This window comes from Equus przewalskii, chromosome 13 (assembly GCF_037783145.1).
Source record: "Equus przewalskii isolate Varuska chromosome 13, EquPr2, whole genome shotgun sequence".
Classification (NCBI taxonomy): Eukaryota; Metazoa; Chordata; class Mammalia; order Perissodactyla; family Equidae; genus Equus; species Equus przewalskii.
The window spans coordinates 23,307,188-23,328,838 of NC_091843.1; the positions used below are offsets into that span (position 1 = coordinate 23,307,188).

General features: G+C 48.3%; 1 protein-coding gene and 1 long non-coding RNA gene across 5 annotated transcripts in view; one reads left to right on the forward strand and one right to left on the reverse strand.

Moving 5' to 3' along the window:
• The window catches only part of LOC139075069 (uncharacterized), a 42,620-nt gene extending 23,274 nt beyond the window's left edge, over nt 1-19,346 (forward strand). The window contains exons 4-5 of one of the 2 annotated variants that reach the window (XR_011525106.1): nt 8,315-8,444; nt 17,420-18,472. This is a non-coding gene — a long non-coding RNA (uncharacterized lncRNA). Of the gene's footprint in view, nt 1-8,314; nt 8,445-17,419; nt 18,473-19,009 lie in introns of those variants that run through there. The other variant, XR_011525105.1, reaches the window with a different exon arrangement.
• GALNT10 (polypeptide N-acetylgalactosaminyltransferase 10) overlaps nt 1-21,651 on the reverse strand; it is a 215,582-nt gene that overhangs the window by 21,084 nt on the left and 172,847 nt on the right. For all 3 annotated transcript variants that reach the window (XM_070569154.1, XM_070569156.1, XM_070569155.1), the window contains exons 5-7: nt 18,254-18,439; nt 13,409-13,592; nt 7,571-7,688 (exon numbers count right to left, since the gene is read on the reverse strand). In XM_070569154.1, coding sequence (XP_070425255.1) covers nt 7,571-7,688; nt 13,409-13,592; nt 18,254-18,439 — 488 coding nt within the window. The remainder of the gene's footprint in view (nt 1-7,570; nt 7,689-13,408; nt 13,593-18,253; nt 18,440-21,651) is intronic.

Here is a 21,651-nt window from a genome sequence, read left to right on the forward strand (position 1 = left end):
GGCCCATTTCCCAAGTGGCGAAACTGAGACTCAGGAAATTGAAGTTTTTCTAACTATGTGGTGGCAGAACCTGCAACCAATGAGAATGACAGGGCGGGGCGGGGCACAGTCACGGGGTACCCCCTGGGGCCTGGCTGCCCAAGGACATTCTCCTCTCCCCTAAGAGAAGAGTCCAGCTGGTGGCAGCAAGAAGGGGAAGCTGCAGTGCCAGCAGCAGCCAGAATTGTGTTTGGCCGGGACCCCATTGTATTTGGATGGGGACAAATACAGGCCACCGAGAGGACATTCTTGCAGCCCCTCTCTGCGGTCAGCTCTCTTCCCTCTGCCCGCCTCCGTGCCATCTCCAGCCCCAACCCCGTGTGATGCAGCTGCCTACTCGGGGAGCCTGGCTGTGCCACCAAAAGGAGTTCCAAACACACGGTAGCTCGTTCCTTGGTGCCTCTCCCCTCCTGTGGAGCAGTCTCCCGGACGCACCCTGCCACTAGACAAGTACAGATCTAACTGAAGAAGCTCGCTCCCCATTCGTTTTCACTGCTGCTTTGATTTATTTTATTAGCAAACTTCTTTTGTGTGATGACAGCCTTCATTACAGCGTCTACAAAAGACAATTACTCGCTTTTATCTCCTAAACCGAGGCGGAGAGAAACGAGTGGTGATGTGCATCAGGGAGAAACGACGGGACGCGGAGAGCGAGCGGCGGAGGGCCCGCCTGCGGAGGGAAACTGAGCGAGCAGGGGCTGAAGGAAGCCTTCCTGTCAGGGACTTGGCTGCCTGGAAACCAACCAGGAACAGGACAGCCATCCTGCCTGCCGAGGCCGGGGAGAAGATGGCAGCCAGCCGTGTCTGCCTCTGTTGGTATCTTGGTGGAGGACCCCTATGGAGTGAAAACGCTATTCAGTTGCACTTTGGGGAAATAATATGATAATAATCACCACTGATTATTCTGCATCATCTGTGTGCTTACGCAGGGTAGCCGTTATGAGCTCGCCTCTGGAGTCAGACAGAACTGAGGTCTAATTCAGGCTCTTAGGCAAGCTCTGTGAGGCTGAAAACGTCAGTTTCTTCATCTGCAAAACGGGATGAACCACTGTGCCCACCTTCTAGGGTTGCGATGATGCTACTTGAGGTCAATCTGAAGCACAGAGGACTGTGTGCAATCCGAATGGTGCTACCTGGACAGGTGGCAGCTGTCGCTACTGGTGGTGGGCACGTGCATACAGGTGTGCCACACAGTTGCCCTCAGGAAAGAAGAAATGGTGTGATATCTGTGTCTTCTGGAAGTTCACATTATTTTGAATATATTTGGTTTGTTTTGAACAAGAAGATATCGTTTTGGGAAGTCTTCCCAGCATGAAAGGACCTCACTCATGCTAGTTTTGGATGTTTATAATGGTTACTGGATGCAGTTGGTAAAATGAGTAGAAAAAAACAATTTTACTTTAAAAATCCATTTACATTTACTTCTAAGTTAATATGTTTATATAATATGGTTTTAAGCATATGTGTATCTAAATTAATAAATTTGATATTTGACTATTTCAACTACATCCTTAGGTGTTTACAGTCAACTTGGCCCACATATGGGGAGTGGCTGCCTGACATTAGGGTTTTTTTCTTTAACTAATAAAAGAATTCAGTAAAGCTGCAGGATACATTAGGTTTGACTCATATTTGGAAAGAGAGCAAACTCCCAACCTCCCAGTGGGGGCGGGACGATCCTACCCTTCACAGGTGAGGAAACCAAGGCCTCAGGAGATGAAGGGCCTTCCCCAGGTGCCTCAGCTCATAAGGTGGCAGAGCCCGGAGTGGGATCAGGGTTGGGTCCCCCAGAACCAGGCAGATCTGAGTCCTCCAGGGGGACTGCACCTTCCTGGTTCAGCCTTTCTAAAGCCTGGTCCTGACCTATCACGGTCTTCCAGAAAGACCCCTGTTGGCACTTGTATTGCCTGCAGAACAAAGGGTCACAATCAAGCTGACCGTCAAGGCCCTCTGCCACCTGTTCCGGTCACCTCCGACCCTCTCCGCACCCCTGGACCCCAGGTGTGGATGCTGCTGAGAACCAGCTGCACTGCACTCACTTTTCTGCTCCGTTGGGCACATGTACTTTTCTTCCTATGAACAATCCAGCCCAGTACAAACATTCATTCATTCACTCATTCACACGTGGCCTAGTCATTGATCAGCCTGGCTCTAAAACCCTGTTGGAAGAAATGGAAGAGAAACTGGCTGCCAAGGGTGGACCCAATGATACAGAGCCTTGAAAGCTGGGTGCAGGTGTTGGGACCTGCTGGCCAACCTGCCAACAAACCTACCCTTGACTCCGTCTTTCCACACTCAAGCTGGGCGTCCTCTCGGTACAAGACCTCACCTGTTCATCACAGCCGTGACTTTCAATCCCAAGTGAGCATCGGAGTCACCTGGAGAGCTCATTAAACCAGGCTGCTGGGCCCCAGCCCCAGAGTGTCTGACTCAGCAGGTCTGGGGTGGGGCCTGAGAGTTTGCATTCCTAACAAGTTCCTGGGTGATGGCGATGCTGCTGGTCTGGGTACCACACTCTGAGAACCAGTGCATGCTGGAATGGTGACAGCCCCTCCCAGGACAGTGGTGCCTGCCAGGGCTCACTGTAGACACACGTCGTAGAGCCCAACGAGCTTGGGTATGATGAGTGTCCTTGTAGCTGAGGAATAAAAGCTCAGCCAGAAGGGCAGCTGAGCTGTCCAAGGTCGCACTGAGCGTTCCTTCCAGAGCTGGGCTGGAGCCATGGTCTTTGGCCTCTGCCTTGCCAGCCTCAAAGCTCTTCCCACTCAAACTTCTTTCCAAAGGTCTTCCTGCAACCGCAGCCCGTACATCAACCACAACAATGCCAGCATTAACAGCTACCATTTATTGATTATTTGTTATGTGCCAGGCACTGAGCTAAGCTTTTAACACAGTTTGACTAATATCATGCTCATACCTACACTATGAAGTACGGATTATTCTATCCTCATTTTACCAATGGAGTTAGGTCCAGAGAGGGTAAGTCACTTTCCTAAGATCACACAGTGACTAGCTGATTGAGCCTGCACCAGAAACCAGGTGGTTTGATGCTGAAGCTCATGGACTTAATCCCATACTGTTCTGTCTAACGTGAGGGTTCTGTTCGGAACAGCCACCACTCACTGAGTGCCTCCTTTTTCCCTGGCTCCAGGCCAAATAAATGTTTCATCCCATTGAGATCTTACAACAAACCTCCCTGCCCCGTGGGCCCGAGATAGATGAGATAGGGTGCCGAGATAGACGAGACCCACTCCTTGCCTCCAGAGAGCTCAAAGTCCAGTGGGGCAGACAGGCTGACCCTCAAGTCAGGTCAACACAAAGTATTCAGAGTCATGCTGGGAGTGACGTCGGGGTGGCCCCTAATCAGCACAGGGAGCTCAGGTGAGCTGCAAGGAGACCATCTATATGGGTTGAGCCTGAAGGATGAGTATGGGTTGGCCAGTCTAAGGAAAGGCATTTCAGGAAGAGTGAACAGTGGGTGCCGCCAAAGATGGCCTGGCATGTGAGCCTGGGCTTGTGGGCAGTTCTGTATGACTGGGCAAGGTGGACATCTGTGGTTTGTGGTTGTCCTCCATTCCCCCTTCTGGGCACAGTGCCTGGACTTTTCTTTGGGGAATCAGCCCATCTCCACCCTCCTGGCTCCAGGATAGGCTTGTGACTGTGGCTGACCAATCAGACTGCTGTTCAGGGATGGGCAGGGGGCCAGCAGGCCATTGAGACTCAACTTGGGGATTTCCACAGGAATGATGGGAAAGAGAAACTCTTTCCACTGGGCTGCTGGGTATTTCCACGAGAGGAAGCCTGCCCGAGTGGGAAGCCAGCCTGGATGAAAGCAGAGCCGAGGGACTGAGAGAGATGCATGAGATGGGTTAGTGCCTGGATTCAGCCAGGCCTGGAGGGTCTACCCTGGAATTTCAGTTGTGTGGGCCAATCCATTCTGATGTTTTGCTTAAATCAGATTGACTGGGATTTTGGTCACCTGTAACCAAGAGTCCAGCCTAACGCAATGGGGTAAGAGGACAAGGCGGAGGATGGAGAGACGAGCAGGGGTCAGCTCATGGAGGCAGGCATAGGCCAGCTACAGAGTTAAAGATTCATCCAGCCACTGGAACTAGGAAGATTCTAACTGCCAAGCGGGAGAACTGTGATAGTGTGACTGTGCCTTTGGAGACAAAAGCTCTGTTGGCTAAGGGAGAGAGAGAAAAAAAGAGTCAGCGACTCTTCTAGAAATTTCCGAGCCTTTGGAACATCTTTTCTGGGGTTTTCCCATCAGGCTAGACGGCCTGGTCTGAAATAGGAGCCCAATTATTAATCCATCAGCCCTGACGGCACGTATCAATTTATCTTAATTTCTGAAAATACACTCACGCCTTTCAGACCAGTCTCTTTTCTCCGTCACCAAGAAGGAAGGGGATCTCGGCAGAGATTGATCAGAGGGAATTTGGCCCTTTGGAAATGCCCCGCTCTGGCTGAAACAGAACACCCGGCATTTCAGGAGGCGTCGCCCGCAGATGAATGGGCCCCGTGCCCTCAGCGCTGTGGGCAGGCCCGCCACAGGGGCCTGGGAGACAGTGCTCAGGCAGACAGGCTGCCCCAAGCTTTGGGAACTCGTGCTTTCAAAGCCAGCAGAGAGAAGGCCGAGGGAGGAAAGCCGCCCTTCCGGACCTGGGAGCCCCCTCATTCCACCATCTCCTCTCCTCTCGAGAGTGAAGGACATAATTGGATCAAATGGAAACTGGAGCCAACCTCCTCTCCTTCCCGGAGGAGAGACCTCCAGGACGGCTTCATTACCAAGCCTTTTGTAAATAAACTCTGTGGAGAAAAATGCCATTTGTTCTGCTGTAATTGCCTGATGAGCATCATTAGATGGGTCTTTGAAAACACACAGAATGAAACTGTTTTGGGTTTAGAAATTCCTTTGTGCAAATCCTTCTCTATTCACTGTTCTCCACAGAAGGAGTTTCTGAAGGGGGACTTTTTGACCAAGGAGCTTGGCCAGTGAGGCTGGTTCTGGCTAGGGACACACCTGTCTGAGGATTCAACCAAAAATCTTTATCAAGTGCCTTCTCCATGCCAGGCAATCCTTTAGGTACTTGGGATACAGCAGGGAGTAAAACACACAAAGATCCTTGCCCTACTGAAGTTTACATTCTGGTTAAGAACTCAGAACATGGATGTGCCCATTTCGGGGAATTAACTTGGTGGAAAATGTCATAAATGAAGTTTGTTTAATTGATGGATGAAGGAACTGTGAAGTGAAACTCTTCTGACTCCTTGTGTGTGATTTCACTGTACCCATAAGGATGTGACATTTGGAAAACCAGATTGCGGGAGCTAGGGATAGAAAATAAATGACCTATGTGCCATCACTTACCAAACCTGCACCCAGGGCAGACATCACTAATCAATCACCACTCTTTTTCTGATAAGCTCAGATGCAGCCTCAGAGCACCTATCAACACAGAACTGGGGCAGCCACCACCACTGGATGAGAGTTGCCTGGGAGAGGAAACCTATTTGTTATTTCTGACTTGGACTGTTAACTAATTCACTTCATTGAGAAGCTGCAGAATAACGCAATAAATTAAGAATAACCCCAGGAGGAGGCAAAAACTGAGAAGAGATGGTGAGAGATTGCCGCCAAGTTGTCAGGCTAGTTTTCCTCTCAAATGCTCTTCTCTCACGCCCAACAGGGCACGTCAGAGCACGGGCTTTGCGGTCAGGCAGACCTGGGTTCAGGTCCTGGGTCTGTTACTTCCATCCGTGTGGGGGGTCAGCCTGAGCCCCAGGTGCCTTGCTGTGAAATGGGTATAATAATGATACCACCCTCCTGGGGTTGTGAGGATTAAATAAGCCAGCACAGGTGAGGGGCTTGGCGCAGGGTCCCGTCAGCTCTGGTCAGGGCTGAAATCCAGTTGTTGCACACCAGGGTGGACACGGTAGTTTACAGCTGGCATTCGCTCAGACCGGTTGGGGCATGCACCATCACCGTTGTTAAATATTTTGAATATCACCCTTGGATATTAATATTAGTGTTGTTTAGGGGCTGGTCCTCTTATGGGAGAAACTCCAGAACTCTGGAGGTAAAACAGACAGAGACGGCTTCTCAAACCCACATCATGCTTCAGTACAATTCTGGGTGGTGGCTTTCTTGCTAATCAAGAATTGATGTTCCCCAGTTCTGAACTGCTCAACAGTGGCATACATAAACTCAGTAACGATGTCGACAAGGAAAGTAATCTTGAGGATGTTTATTAGGAAGCACCTGACAAGCAGGGTCTCATTTAATCCTCTCAACAACCCTGTGGGGATTAAAGTATCATTAAACGCATTTCATAGAAGCAGAAACTGAGGCTCAGAGAGGTGAGGGTTCCTGCTCCAAGCTCACACAGCCGGTAGAAAGTGGCGGAGCTGGATCTGACCGGGGCGATCTGACCCCAGCACTGAAGTCTTACTCACTGTGTGTGACAATGGTCCTTTTCACAGAATGTTGATGCCTGACGGGGCCTCAGGGTTGTGTTTTCACAGGGGTTTGCCTAGTAACGGTGCTGCCATCCCTCACGGGCTGGGGATACATCTAACCAGGGCTTCCGGGGGATGTCAGAAGCAGGCGCTGGCGGCCACAAGGGCACAGGACAAGCTAACCTTACCCTCAGAGGGACCGAGCCTCTGTTCTTCACAGAATCCCACAAAGAAAGGGGGGAAGGTGGCCTCAGAAGTTTGGGTGGTTAACTGGTAACCACCATGTCCTTTCCCACCATTGGCAGAAGGCTTCTACAGCACATACTCTGGTCTAATAGGTTACAGCACATATCCAGTCATTGAATCTTTAATAATTTCTATCAATTATTAATTGCTGGTTGCGTCCCCAGGTTATATGCTAAGCACCTTCTAGATATTTTTCATTTAATCTTCGCAATTGCTCTGTAAGGTAGGTAGTATTATTTTCTTATTTCAGATGAGGAAGGAAAGCTCAGAGAGGTCATCTAACTTGCTCAGAGTCACACAGCACTGAGTGGTGGAATTGGGATTTGAACCCAGGTCTTCCTGACTTCACAACTTGAGCTCTTAACCACTGGTCTCTACAACAAACCCTGGTAGTGACGGATACAAAAGGGAAAACTTGAGAAGGCAGCCAGGTACCATTCTCAGAGCAGAGCGTTCTTCCTGGCCTCTGTGTCTTGTTTGGCCTTCTCAGTTTCTCCTCCCCACTGCTGGTTTGCTGGGCATCTCAATGGGAGACACGCCATCTTTACTGGTAGTGAGACCTGTCTTATTCCAACATCGCCATCTTAAGAAGGGACGATGTAAGACAAATGCCAGGCAGAGCTTCCCCTAAGGCCAGCCTTTGGCAGCCTGAGGATACCTACCCCCTGCCCCCAACACACACACAATAAGCAGTGGCTGGCATCTCCTGACTTGCTCCCCTGAGGACCACAGGGGCTGCAGAGACCTGAGGTCTCCAGCCTGCCAGGACAGGTGCCAAGAGGGCTGTGCCAAGGAGAAGGGGGCTTCCCGAGAGCTGGCTCACCTTGAACGAGATCTCGTACTGCTCCCCTCCCCAGATCTCGAGGCCTGGGTCGTACCCGCCCAGCTCCCAGAACCACTTCCGATCCACAGCAAACAGTCCACCGGCCATCACGGGAGACCTGTCAGGGAAGAAGAGCGTGGCGTCAAGACGGGATATCCGGCCACGTGCTCCTCGGGCACTCTGATCCTGCTGTTCCCCCAGGGATGCTGTTCCCTGCTGCTCTGGGAACACAGCCCACGTGTCCAGCAGGGGATCTGAGGCCCTTCCTTGGTGAAGTGAGGGCCCAGGCTTTCTGCTTTCTCGCCTACACTTCCCTTGATAAATGCTACATTTTAACCAAACGCACCCAAAGTTCCTTTACATGGTCAACACCTAAGAACACTGTGAAATGAAATCACAGTACTTTTTCTCCGTGGGCTTTGTAGCTGCAGCATGTATCTATCTCTAGTCCTCCCACTAGTTAAATGTCCAGGTCAGGTCTTTCCAAGCCTGTCTAGGCTGCAGCACATTTCAGAGAGATGAGAAACCATACAGCTGGTGTGGGCCCTACCCCAGACCTACGACACAGTCACTGGGGATGGAGCCCAGGAAGCTGCGTTTTCCAACAATCGCCTCCGATGATTCGTGCTCGGTCAGCCCGGCATGGACGTTGGTCGGGCTGAGAGTTTACAGAAGAAGCCACAGTCTATGTTCCTTCAGTTGAACTGGGATAAGATTATCTCCACTCATTCACTCTCTCATCAGCTCATTCATCGAGTGCCAGCTGAGAAGCAGATGCTGGAAGAATCTGGACATCAATCACCATCAGACCAGGACTTTGGGGATGCCAGTGTGGTGGGGCGGCCACCTCAGCACAGAAGGATCCAGAAGACAGGTGGGTGTCATGAGGGCCTCTGGGAGGGGCAGACAGCACTATGGGAATATGAAAGGAGGGAGTGTCTGCCTCCAGGTTTTTGGGGTGAGGAGCTTGGCTGGGGCAAGAGTCAAGGAAGGGTGCTCAGAGGGGGTGGGGCATTCAAGGTGGGTTTGCACAAGTGGGAACTGGGGGGAGGGGAGGGCACCTGGCAGGAGACAACAACCAGAGCCGGGACACAGAGACGATAAACTGGGGGTTGCCATGGGGAACAGGCAGTCAGCATGGCATCATGCCAAGCCCAGGAGTGGGGGAGGCCATGCTGCAGCCTGCTCCAGTCCCCCATGGGGTTGGGGACCTGAGGGGGCCACCAGGGTTTGCTCTGTGAAAATCTCTCAGAGTGGCCGTGTCCTGTCCAGCTCCACTGGAAAATGCCAAACCCCCAAACCAAAAAACATTCCAGCAGCAGCCTCCACGCGCCCCCCTGTCCTTAGGAGCTGCGAGCTCACGGGATGTGGACTGATGTAAAAAGAACTTAGTTAACTCACATGCCTCCCAAGCTTTCTTAGCAGACGAGCCTCGACAGCACAGGAGGGGCCTCCTTTAAAAGTGGATCCCCTGGGATATTTACTGAGGGCTTGAATACGCCGAGTGCTGAACTCCAGGCAGACCTCAGAGATGGTGGGGGCTCAGTTCCAGACCACCACAATAAAGCAAATATCGCAATAAAGCAAGGCACACGAATCTTTTGGTTTCCCAGTGCATATAAAAGTTATGTTTACACTATACTAGTCTATTAAGTGTGTGATAGCGTTATGCCTAAAAAAACCAATGTGTATACCTTCACTAAAAAATCTCTATTGCTAAAAACTGCTAACCATCATCTGCACCTTCAGCAAGTCATAATTGTTTTGTTGGTGGAGGGTCTTGGAAAAAATGCAATATCTGCGGAGCGCGATAAAGTGAAGCACAAGGAAGCAAGGTGTGCCTGTAATTTATTAAGAAAATGACTCTACTCCTCATGTTGACCTCATGAGCTAGACCTCACTGTTATTTCCCCACATATGCAGGTAGCACTCGGAGTACAGACAGGTACTCAAGGCTTCACAGTACTGCTGGGATCTGACTCCCTCTCCTCTATTATGCCACAGCCCACACCCGCCATGGTCATGATGTATTGCCTCCTCTCAGGAAGGAAAAATCGAGAAGCAGGTGATGAGTGAAAAGGACAAGGGATCAGAAATGGGAAACCCTCACTCCAGCCTCAGCCCTCCTTAACCTGCGGGGCGATCTGAGATGAGATGTTTAACCACTGGACCCAGTGTTGCTCGGTAAGGGAGCCACTGGCCACAGGTGGCTACTGCACACCTGAAATGTGGCTCATCTGAATCAAGCTGTGCTGGAAGTGTAAGATACACACCGGATTTCCAAGACTTAGCATGAAGAAGAAAATAGAAAAGATGGCATGAATATTTCACAGTGTAGGTAACATGTTAAAATGAGAATATTTTAGATATATTGGGTTAAATAAGATTTATTACTTAAATTTTACCTGCTTCTCTTTACCATTTTTTTCTGTGGCTACTAGGAAATTTAAAAGTACATGTGTGGCTGGCATTATATTATTACTGGACAGCCCTGATTAACCTCTTGGAGCCCGTTTCTCTGTCTACACAATGGATGCATAGCTACACTCCTAGCTCACATTGCTAGCATATTTCTTAAAGTATCCAGTACTACAAGAAAATAAGGTGACATTAGTATCAACTTTCCTTTGTCTGCTGAAGGTTGTGGGGTTTGGGGTTTTTTGGCTGAAGCCGCAAATCCACTGCTTGGAGGGGCAGAGAGTGTTTCAGACTTGGTGCTTCCTGGGAACTCAAACCCAAGACCCTGCACACAAAAACCAGCCTGGGTGGAAGGTGGGCAGGGGTGGAGGAGCTGCTCCAGAGCAGGTCGGATATCAGCCTGAGGGCATTTTGGATGCTTGAGGTTTTTGCTCTGGAGGGAGGCCGGCCTCTCCTCTAGCTGGGTCTATTTTCTGCTGTGTTCAGCAATAACAATAACAAGAATTCTGAGTGTGTGTGTGTGTGCCACTCACTTTACTGACATTATTTCCAGCTCTCACAAAGCTCCATTACTAGCCCTCTATTCAGATGGAGGAATTTGAAATTCAAAAAATGCTACATGCTCCGCTCAAGGGCATGCAGTTAGCAAATGGACGAGCTGCGATTCAAACCAGGGCCTGCCCCCAAAGCCTGTGTCTTTCAAACGTCTTTACACCACGCTGTGCCTGCAGATTGCCCACTCGCTGGGACCGTGGGGAGGTGGCAGAAAATGACTGGGATTTCTCTAGTGGCCTCTCCCCTGGGTTTTTGTCCAAGTCCAATAAAGAAGAGAGACTTCTGGAAGGAATCAGAGGGTACAAAGGATGGAGAGTCCCTCAGGAAGCAGCTGGGCCCGTGGCTCTCAACCTTGGCTCCACATCGGCATCACCTGGGAGCTTTGAAAAACAAAGATGCCTGGACCCCACCCCTGTCTAGGGGGTGGCCTGGGCACTTTGCTTTTTTTTCCTTTACAAAATCCCCGGGTGATGCCAATGTGCAGCCAGGGTTGAGAGCCCTTGCTCTAGGGTGGGGCCAGTCCGTTCAGCGTCCAAATGAGGAGACTGAGGCGCAGAAGAAACTAGCTGGGCTTCTGCTGCTAACTAGCTGCACGGGCTGAACTTCCTCTCTCCTCGCTGTGCAGTGACGAGGATGGACAGGCCAAGATTCATCCTTGTGGACCTTTCAAATCTAGGGCTATGGCAAAGGTGAAAACAATAAAGGGGGCTCTGGTTACCCTGAAAATTCCATTTTCTGGAGCAGTCCCATCCGACCTCAGCCTCTGCTCCATGTCATCCCTGGCAAGTCTTGTTTCCTCTCTGAACTGCAGGGCCGGCATGGCTCAAATGGGGAGAATTCCAGCTACACCTGAGGGCACTATCGTGAGGATTGGACACAGTAATGTCAGCTGGAACTGCTTTGCCAACTCAGGCCAAATGTTAGTTACTCATGTTGTTAGTATTATTCTCCAAGACTTCCGAGCAATGGGGGATTGCCTCTGAGGCATACGGTGGCGGGGGCGTGACTGCATGATGTGGTCTCGGCTAAACTGTATCTGTGGGCTAGGAAGGGCTCTAATTGTAGTGTTGGACCCTGTTTAGGATACAGGAGGTCAGGAGAAGCAGACAAACGTCTGACCTGCTGAAGCAGCACAGGGCTCCACTCTCGGTTCCACTCTCGGCTCACGCTCCATCGCCACGGCCACCTTCCATTTCCTCAAAGACGCCCACCTCTCCCTGCCTCTGAGCCTTCCCTGGGGCCCACGGCGTTAGGGGCTCCCTTTGGGAACCCTGGGTGTGCAGTGTCCATGAAGATGGCTGAGCTGCCAATAGCCCCCATTCTCAGATGGGAAGGGTGAGGCACAGAGAAACTGCAGGTCACTGGGGTTAACCTGTGGTTAGGCAGGTGTGGTAGACAGAATAATGCTCCCTCCAAGAAGTCAATGTCCTAATTCCTGGCACTTGTGAATATGTTGCCTGACACAGCAAAAGGGACTTTGCAGGTGTGATTAAGTTAAGGACCTTGAGATGGGAGATTATCCTGGTGCCCAGGGTAATCACAAGCGTCCTTATAAGTGAAAGGAGGCAGGAGAGTCAGAATCAGAGAAGATGTGACAATGGAAGCAGGAGACAAGGAGAGAGAGAGATGGGGGAAGGAGGGGAAAAGGGATAAGGAGGGAGAGAGAGTGAGAGGGAGGGAAAGGGAGGAAGAGAGAAAGGAAGAAGGAAGGGGAGGGGGAGGGGAAGGAAAGGGAACTTAAAGATGCTACGTTGCTGGCTTTGAAGACGGGGAAGGGGGCTGAGCCAAAGAATGTGAGCAGCTTCTAGAAGCGGGAAAAGGCAAGACACCAGATTCTCCCTTGGAGCATCTAGTAGGAATGCCAACACTGTGATTTTAGCCCAGTAAGACTCCTTTCAGACTGCTGACCTCCAGAACTTGAAGAGAATAAATTTGTGTCAGTTTAATAAGCCAGTAAGTTTGTGGGAATTTATTACCACGGCGATAAAGAGGAAACTAATCCAGCAGGAAAGCCCGGCCTTTGGCCTTGTATCCAAAGATCTTTTCCATCCCCGGCAGGAGAGCTAGAGCGGCTCACACAACAGCGACAGGGATGGCGGGCCCAGACGCTTCCAGAGGCTGCAGAACCGAGAGGGCCTGGCTCTCTTTCCGGTGTACCCGAAAACTCGCTGTGCACCCCAGGGGGCCTCCCTGTCCTGGGGCCTCAGTCTCCTCATATTACCTTTGGGCTGCCTCCAGCCTTCCCTCTCTAGGGTGCTATGAGCCATCCGCAGCCCCCGACTTCCACTGTGGGACAAGCTGTTATTTCTCTGATGCTTCCAGGGGTATGAGAGGTGATGGGAAGACTGGCTCCAGAGGCAGATGGACCTGCATGTGCACTCAGCCTTTGCCACTTCAGAGCTGTGTGACCTGCACAAGTTGCTCAGCCTCTTGGAGGCTTGGTGTCCCCATTTCGAAAACACGGATGATAATTTTTACTACATACGGCTGTTGGGGGTTAAAGAGGATCAGGGTGAGATGTGCTCAGCACTGTGCCTGGCACTTAGAAAGTGTTCAATAAGTGGTGGTGATGATGATGACAACTGGGTGCCAGGCTTGAGGGAGAGAGTGTGAGTGACTCCACTCACCCCCAGCTGGCAATCCTGGCAAACCGTGCAGAGGGCGGCAAGGAAGAGTGACTCAGTGGTCCATGAGCTGAGGCTCTCTGACAAGCTGCGAGGGCCTCTGCTTCTGGTTGGGGACGTCTGCCTTGGCCCCTCTGCACTAGACTTTTGAAAGAGGTGGCGATTGATCCCGGGGTGTGTTTGTGTTGGGGAGGGGTCACTGGGTCAGCCACTGGGGCCAGCTTGGGTCACTCATACTTACTCAAATGGGTCGCTGGGGTCAGCTTTCTGCAGTTCTGGAGGGATCGGGATCCGCTTATAGTACATCTCCCAGTCAAAGGCACCCCGCATGGCATCCCCTGCCTGCGTCTCATACCGAAAGTCGTCGTGGTCAATGACGTCAATCATCGGGCACACAATCGTCTTGCGGTTCCGAGCAATGCGGTCTGAGGAAGCCAAGAGATGCCCGTTAGGGAGGTAAGATGGGGGAGCAGCTAAGTGCACAACCCTGTTCTGCAGCTTAACTCGCATTTTAAATGCATTCCGTGGGTGATTTCTCTCAACACCAGAGTTTTGAGAATTCGGGGGAGGAAGGGAGGACACAGGCTTTAAGTAAGATGGACCAGGGCCCCCATCCCAGTCCTGCCACCCACGACAGGGCCCTGGGCCAGCCACATAAATAGCATCTCCAAGCCTCAGCCTTCGCCTCTATGAAATGAGGAGAAGAACAGACTCTGCCTCATAGGTTGTTATGAGGACTGGATACAATGCTCGAAGGTGCTCGGCACAGGTGCCTGTAATGATCAGCATCACTATGGAAAGGGAGATTAATTTCCTTCTGGGAGGGCGTTGTTCTCGCCCTGCCAGACTCCCCAATCCAAGTCCTGAACTTGGCTCATGATCCAAAGCAGCCAGGTACCCTAGCACTTGCTCCTCATGGCAGACTGTCTGCCCCTGACCGTTCCCTGGCACCTCCTGGCTGCAGTCAGTGAACAGATGGCCCACCTTGCAAGAGAATTCAGCTCACTTTTTCCAACAGTCAGAACTACGGAAGCCAGAATGGACTGTCTCAGGAAGTTGTGAGTTCCTCACGACTGGAGGTGTGCAAGCAGAGCCTGGAGGACCTCTGCCCTGCAGGAATGCCACAGGCTAGGGGATTCAGGACAGCAAATGGAGGCCTCGACCTGAGCAGCTTTACAGTCTCTATCAAGCCGGGGAGAAGCTGATTCTACAAAATCCACTCTCTGCCCAAACTACCAACCAGAATTTTACCCTTTGCTCTGCCTTCTCTGTTCCTCCTGCCAAGAAGCCCTGACTGCAGCCAGGGGGTACCAGTGATCGGGGCAGATGATCTGCCATGAGGGGTAAGTGGGCCGTGCTGGGGAGCCTGGCTGCTTGGGCCAGGAGTCAAGTTTATGGCTTGGAATGCGGACCTGGTAGGGCCAGAGTAGGCTGGCAGTGGCTGAAGGCCCAAGCTTCATCAAGTTAGAGCACATTTTTCTTTCAGGAGAGAAAGCAGCATTTTTGCCTTTTCTAAACTGGAAGACACAAACCATAGGTGGGTCATGAAATTGATTGTGTGTGCACGGATGTGTGTTCGTAATGAACCAAAAAAGAATACTGAATATCTATGTGATTCCAGGGTGCATTCTAGGTGCTAAGGGAGAGTACTTTTAGGAATTGTGTTTCAGTCATACTGCATGGGTGTGCGTTTGTGTACTGGATTGAGATGTCCAATGTACTTCTAACTGTGGCACATGGTTAAAAGTTTGAGAAATGCTGCTTTTGGCAGTGTGTCCCCAAGTGTGGATCTGGGGCTACCAGTGCCAGATGCACCTGGAGTGTGTTTAACACTCCCCCCAACCCTACCCTGCCGACACCCTGGCCCCAGGCCCACTGCATCAGAATCTCTGGGGTGGAGATTGGCTCTGCCTTGTGGACAGGCTCCCTGGGGAGTCTAATGAAACTTCAGAACCTTCTCCAGGGAAAAGATCTAGAGAGGGGCCTCCCTTCCTAATTATTCATGGCCTTGCCGGGGATTTCTCTTCTGGGGAGGGTTTGGATTGAGGGCACAGTGCTCTGCTGGATGCTAGCTGATGGTGGGGGGTATGAGGTCAAGGGGTAGCATCAGAGAGGCAGTGTTCCACCATGCTGTGCTCTCTTGGGGACAGAATGTCCAGGTTCAAATCCTGATTTTTGTCACCTACTGGTAGTACAAGCTTGGAAAACATTATCTGATGCCTCTGAGCCTTGGTTTTCTTGCTGACGAAACAGATGAAGACAGCACCTGTCTCATGGGGTCTCTGTGAAGACTGAGTGGGAAAATGGAGCCAAGACGCTTAGCACATGATCAGCACTCCACCAATAGTGTGGCCAGGATTGCCGAAAGAAGCTCAGAAGCAGGAGCTGGAAGGCTGAGCATCTCCCTCCTTCTCTTTACCCCTCAGTTTTCTCCCTGTAATATGTGGATGACAATCCCGGCCTGCCTGCGTTACCACATAATCATCACTTTCAAATGCAGATGTGGCCTAAAAAGCTAAGGGACTAACAGAGCCCTGATGATGATGATGAAGAAAATGATGATCACATCAGGGAAATGCAAATCAAAACTACACTAAGATACCACCTTACTCCTGTTAGAATGGCTATAATCACTAAGACTAAAAATAACAAATGTTGGAGAGGGTGTGGAGAGAAGGGAACCCTCATACACTGCTGGTGGGAATGCAAACTGGTGCAGCCACTGTGGAAAACAGTATGGAGATTCCTGAAAAAACTAAAAATAGACCTACCATATGACCCAGCCATCCCACTACTGGGTATCTACCCAAACAATATGAAATCAACAATCCAAAGTAACATATGTACCCCTATGTTCGTTGCAGTACAATTCACAATAGCCAAGACATGGAAACAACCCAAGTGCCCATCAACTGATGATTGGATAAAGAAGATGTGGTATATATACACAATGGAATACTACTCAGCCAGAAAAAAAGACAAATTCATCCCATTTGCAATAACATGGAAGGACCTAGAGGGAATTATGCTAAGCGAAATAAGCCAGTCTGAGAAAGACAAACACCAGAGGATTTCACTCATATGTGGAATATAAACAAACACATGGACAAAGAAAACAGTTCAGTGGTTACCAGGGGAAGAGGGGTTGGGGGTGGGCACAGGGGCTGAAGGGGAGCACTTCTGTGGTGACAGTCAAGAAATAACGTACAATTGAAATCTCACATTGATGTAAACTATTATGAACTCAATAAAAAGAAGAAAAGAAAATGATGATCACCAAGTGACTTTCCTTTGGGGAGGCTGAATCCTTCTCAGGCACAGAAATGCTACTCTCCAAAGAAGGGAGAGTGAACTCTGCATAGAGGTGTTGATGGTTTCAGAGACTAAAGCATGATGCGCTCTGTCAGCTGCTCATATTAGCAGGGACAGACTTTTAAATCTACACCACTGGTTCACATTTCTACTGCTAAAAGAACAAAGAAAAAGAGGGGGAATGTTTCTTCCATGTATGTCTGCAGATTATCAAAATTACCTTCATATATTTCCATAGAAACAGAGTTAAGGGCTATTTAGACTACAAGCTCAGCCTCGTGCCCCACCACTTTATTCTCTTTATGAGTCACTGAATGACCCAACAAATGGGCTGTTCCTTTACGACTACAAATTAGGTGACTGATGGTGAGGTTTTTCTTTTTTGTTCTCATTTAGTACAGAGAGGCAGAAGCAGATCTGTTGGTTTAATTAAATAAACAGTTTACCACGAAATCTGAGCTACATCCTTTTCCTAACCCAGTGGAATCCTGGACCCTCAGGGTTAGAGGCATATAATCTAATACTAAAGTTCCATGCTGATCTGTGTTAGAAAACCATCTGCTGGATTATCCCATTTAACTGTGTGTGGTTTTGCTTTCTGTCCTCAGCCCTGAACGGTGGCCTAACCAGTGCTTCTCAAACTGTAGTCCCTGGACTGGCATGCCCTGGGAGCTGGTTAGGCATGCAGCTGGACCTCCTGAATCAGACACTGGGTTGGGGCCCAGCACTCTATGTCTTAACGTGTCTTATAAGTGATGCTGACGCACACTCATATTTGCCCTAAACTTCAGTCCTCTTTACTCCCTAAACTTTCTGCTGTGGAGAGTGTACCCATCCATTTTTGAGGAGTTCACTTTTCTCTCTATATTGATAACTTCCCCAATCTGCCTCCATCCTTTGCCCTCTTGACTCCCATCTCAATGCGACATTTCCTCTTCAGTGTCCACCTGTCAGCACCAGCTCACCACCATCATCAAAGCTGAACTCCTCAGGATTCAGGCCTGATCCTTCAACCCGCTCTGAGACACCTCACTGCCCAGCATCTGATCCTCATGCCTCCCGTCTGTCCACAAGGCCACGGTGGACGACTCCAGAATCATGCTGCCCTCTGTCTACAGCCCTCCCCTGGTAGCTGTCAGAAACTCTTTCCTAAGCGGAAATGAATTCAGGGAGGCAGTGTGGAATTGTGAAAGAGCCTAGACTTTCGAGCCAGACAGATGGTGACTTTGACACGCGTGCCCCAAGGGAACAAGTAAGATGTTCAGTATCTCTGAACCTGTTTCTTCTACTATAAAAAGGGGATACTTTCAACCTGGCATGGTTTTGTGAGGATTAGAGATAGTGCTTACAACCTTCCTGGCTCACAGCAGCAGAGCAGTGAATGGTAACTATTCTATGCTGATATGACGACAGTCCCCCCACAATTTGGCTCTTAACAGTAGACAGCCTGGCTTGCTTTCCAATAAAACTCGAAGTAATCTGGGGGAAGCAAGCATGTCACTAGATACTTATGTGCTCTCTGACTTAGGGCAAGTCCCTTCCCCTCTCTGAGTCTCAGCTTCCTTTTCTGTAAAAGGAAGGGACAGGACCAAGTGCGCTTTTAAGGTCTCTTTGAGCACTCCTGAACTTCTGATCCCCCGTGGTCCCTGGCATTGTGCTGGGTGCACCTCAAGCAGACAAGGGAACCCTTGTGGATGAGTCCCTGCAGAAGGCTGGGGTCAGTGGCTGCAGGCTCATTCCAGGCCGCCTACCTCGCTCTGGGAATCTTCCTTACCAAGCAAGGGGGGGAGCCAGTTGACGTTGGCTTCACAGTGTGAGTCCAAGAACGTAATGACATCCCCAGTTGCTGCTGAGGCCCCCAACATCCGGGTCCTTATCAGCCCTTCTCGTTTCTTGGTTCGGAGAATCCTCACGCTGGGGAAAAGGGCCATGTAATCTTCAAGTGGCTTCTTTAGGTGCTCTGTGCGGGAGACAGAAGAGGACAGGCGGACAGGTGGGTAAGAACAGCTGCTTAGTGATCATTCTTGTGACCCCCTTCCTTACATGTGCACTGCACTTTATGGTTTAGACACAGCTTTCTGGTACACTGCCTCATTGGACCTTTCAGATAGAGCCAGGAAGGCAGGGATCACCAGCAGCATGCTACAAAGGGAAAAACTGAAGCTCAGAGAGACCCAGTGATAGTGCCAGACCTGGAACACAGAGAGATCTTCTGTATGAGGGTGTGGGCAGCTGTGGTTTATGCCTGGCTGGGACCCATTCCCTCATTTTCTGGCAACAATACTTTGAGTTTTGTTTGGGAAACAGCCCCTTCCCTTCTCCGTGTATCAGACTTGGGTGGGGCTGGCCCCATCCTCGGGGTTCCAAGGCGAAGGAGCATGTAGCTTGGGCCTGACCAATCAGGGCATTCCATTCCTTTGGCCATAGTGATTGGTTCAGAGATGGCCAGGTGACCTGAGTTGGTCCAAATAATGAGTCCTGAGAATTTTTTTCAGAACTACTGAAAAACAAGGCTCTTTCTTTTTCCTAGAGTTGCTAAGTTGGTTGCCCATAAGTCTGGAGTTGCTGATGACATCTTTGGCAAAATGAGGTGATGAGAGGCGGTGGGGGGATCTGCTGAGACTGAAGTCAACGTGTAAAAAGAGAGTCAAGAGACAGAGAGAGACATTATACTGATGACATTTTGATTCCCCAGATGCCCGTGTGCCTGAAGCAGACAGACTCCTAGATAAGTTCTTGTTACACATGACAACAAATTCCTCTTTTTGCTTATTCTAATGTGGGTTGGGTTTTTGCCCTATGCCTGGAAAAGTTGTTCTGAATAAATCTCAAAGACAGTCTTTTTCTACTAATGCTAGCAGGCTTAATGCTGGTGTCTCTTTATTTTAATCAGGGTTGGGGCCCTCTATGAAAATTCTAGTATGGCTACAAAAAAAACCTATGATGAAATATTGAATGCTTTTCTCCTGTAATCAGGAGAAAGGTTGTATGTTCTCTTAGCACTTCTATTCAATATAGCACTAGAATTTCTAGCCAGTGCAATTGGTAATATAAAGAAATAAAAGGCATAAAGACTGGAAAGAAAAAGGTAACAGTGTCTTTAACTGTAGATGACATGATTGTTTACACAGAAAATCCTGAGAAACATACAAAGAAACTAGACTAAGGTAAACTTAGCAAGATTTCAGGATACAGGTCAACATTTAAAAATCAACTAAATTTCTATACACTAACAAATAAAAAAGCAAGTGGAAAGTGCAATTAAAAATCGTAAAAATACCATTTACAATTTAACAAAAGAAGCAGTAATTTGAAAACTACCAAACACTGTTGAAAGAAATTAAAGACCAAAAAACATGGGAAAATAGCCCATGTTCATGGACTGGGTGACATAATATTGTTAAGATGGCAATACATCCTATATTGATTCAGAATGATCAAAATCGCAGGTGACTTTTTTATAAAAATTGACAATTGATAAGCTGATCCTAAAATTTATGGAAATGCAAGGGATCAAGGGACGCAGAATAGTTAAAATAATCTTTTGACTACTTACACATGAAAGTTCATAGCAACACTATTCACAATAGCCAAATGGGGGAAATAACCCAAATTTACATCATCTCATGCATGGATAATCAAATATGGAATATATCCATACAACAGAATATTACTCAACCATAAAAAGGAATAAAGTACTGACACATGCTACAATGTGGATAAACCTCGAAAACATTATACTGAGTAAAAGAAGCCAGACACAAAAGATCACATATTGTATCATTCCATTTGTATGAATTTTCAGAATACGTAAATCAATAGAGACAGAAAGGATTAGTGATTACCAGGGATTTGGGTGGAGGAGAAGGGGAAGTGACAACTTATTGGGTATGGAGTTTCCTTTTGGGGTAATAAAAATATTTTGAAACTAGACAGAGGTGATGGTTGCACAACAGTGTGAATGTACTAAATGCCAATGAATTGTATACTTTAACATGGTATTGTATATTTTAACATGGTTCATTTTACATTATGTGAATTTTACCTCAATAAAAAAAAATAGGTAAAGCATATGAACAGGCACTTCTCCCAAGAAGATATACAAATGGCTAATAAACACATGAAAAGATGTTTAACATCATTAGTCATCAGGGAAACATAAATCAAAACCACAATGAGATACTACTTCACATCCACGAGGATGGCTATAATGAAAAAGTCAGATAATAACAAGTGGTGACAAGGATGTAGAGAAATAAGAACCTTCATATATTGTTGGTGGGGATGTAGAATGGTGCTGCCCCTTTGGAAAACAGTCTGAAACAGGTCCTCGAACAGTTAAACACGGTTACCATGTAACCCAGCAATTCCAGTGTTAGGTATACACCCAACAGAAATGAAAACATATGTTCATGCAAAAACTTGTACAATAACATTCATAGCAGCAATATTCATAAAAGCCCCAAATTGAAAACCATCCAAATGTCCATCAATTGATGAATATATACCAAAATGTAGTATATCCATACAATGTGATACTATTCAGCAACAAAAAAGGAACAGGCTATTGCAATAACATGGATGAGCCTTAAAAATAGAATGCTGATGAAAGAAATCAGACTATAAGACTAGATATTGTATGATTCTATTTATATGAAATTTCTAGAAAGGCAAAACTACAGAGACAGAAAGGAAATCACTGGAGCTGGGTTGGGAGTGGGGAATGATTATAAACAGGCAAAAGGGAACTTTTTGGAGCGATGGAAATATTCTAAAACTGGATTATGGTAATAGTTTCACAACTATTAAAGCCACTGAAAAACTCACTGAACTGCAGACTTAGAATAGGTGATTCTTATTCTATGTAAATCACACCTCAATAAGGCTATTAAATTCTAAAAAAAAAAAATCAGTTGTATGTATTTCTATACACTGGCAGAGAACAATTGGAAAATACAATAAAAATAGCATTTATAATAGCCTCATATAGATAAAGACTCAAATAAATGGAGAGATAAGTCAAATGTATAGATTGGAAGACTCCATATTGTTGAGTCAATTCTCAAATTGATCTATAGATTCAATGCAATCCCAATAAAATCACAGTGACTTTTTTTTTTGAAATTGACAATTTGGTTCTAAGATTTATATGAAAATGCAAAGGACCTAGAA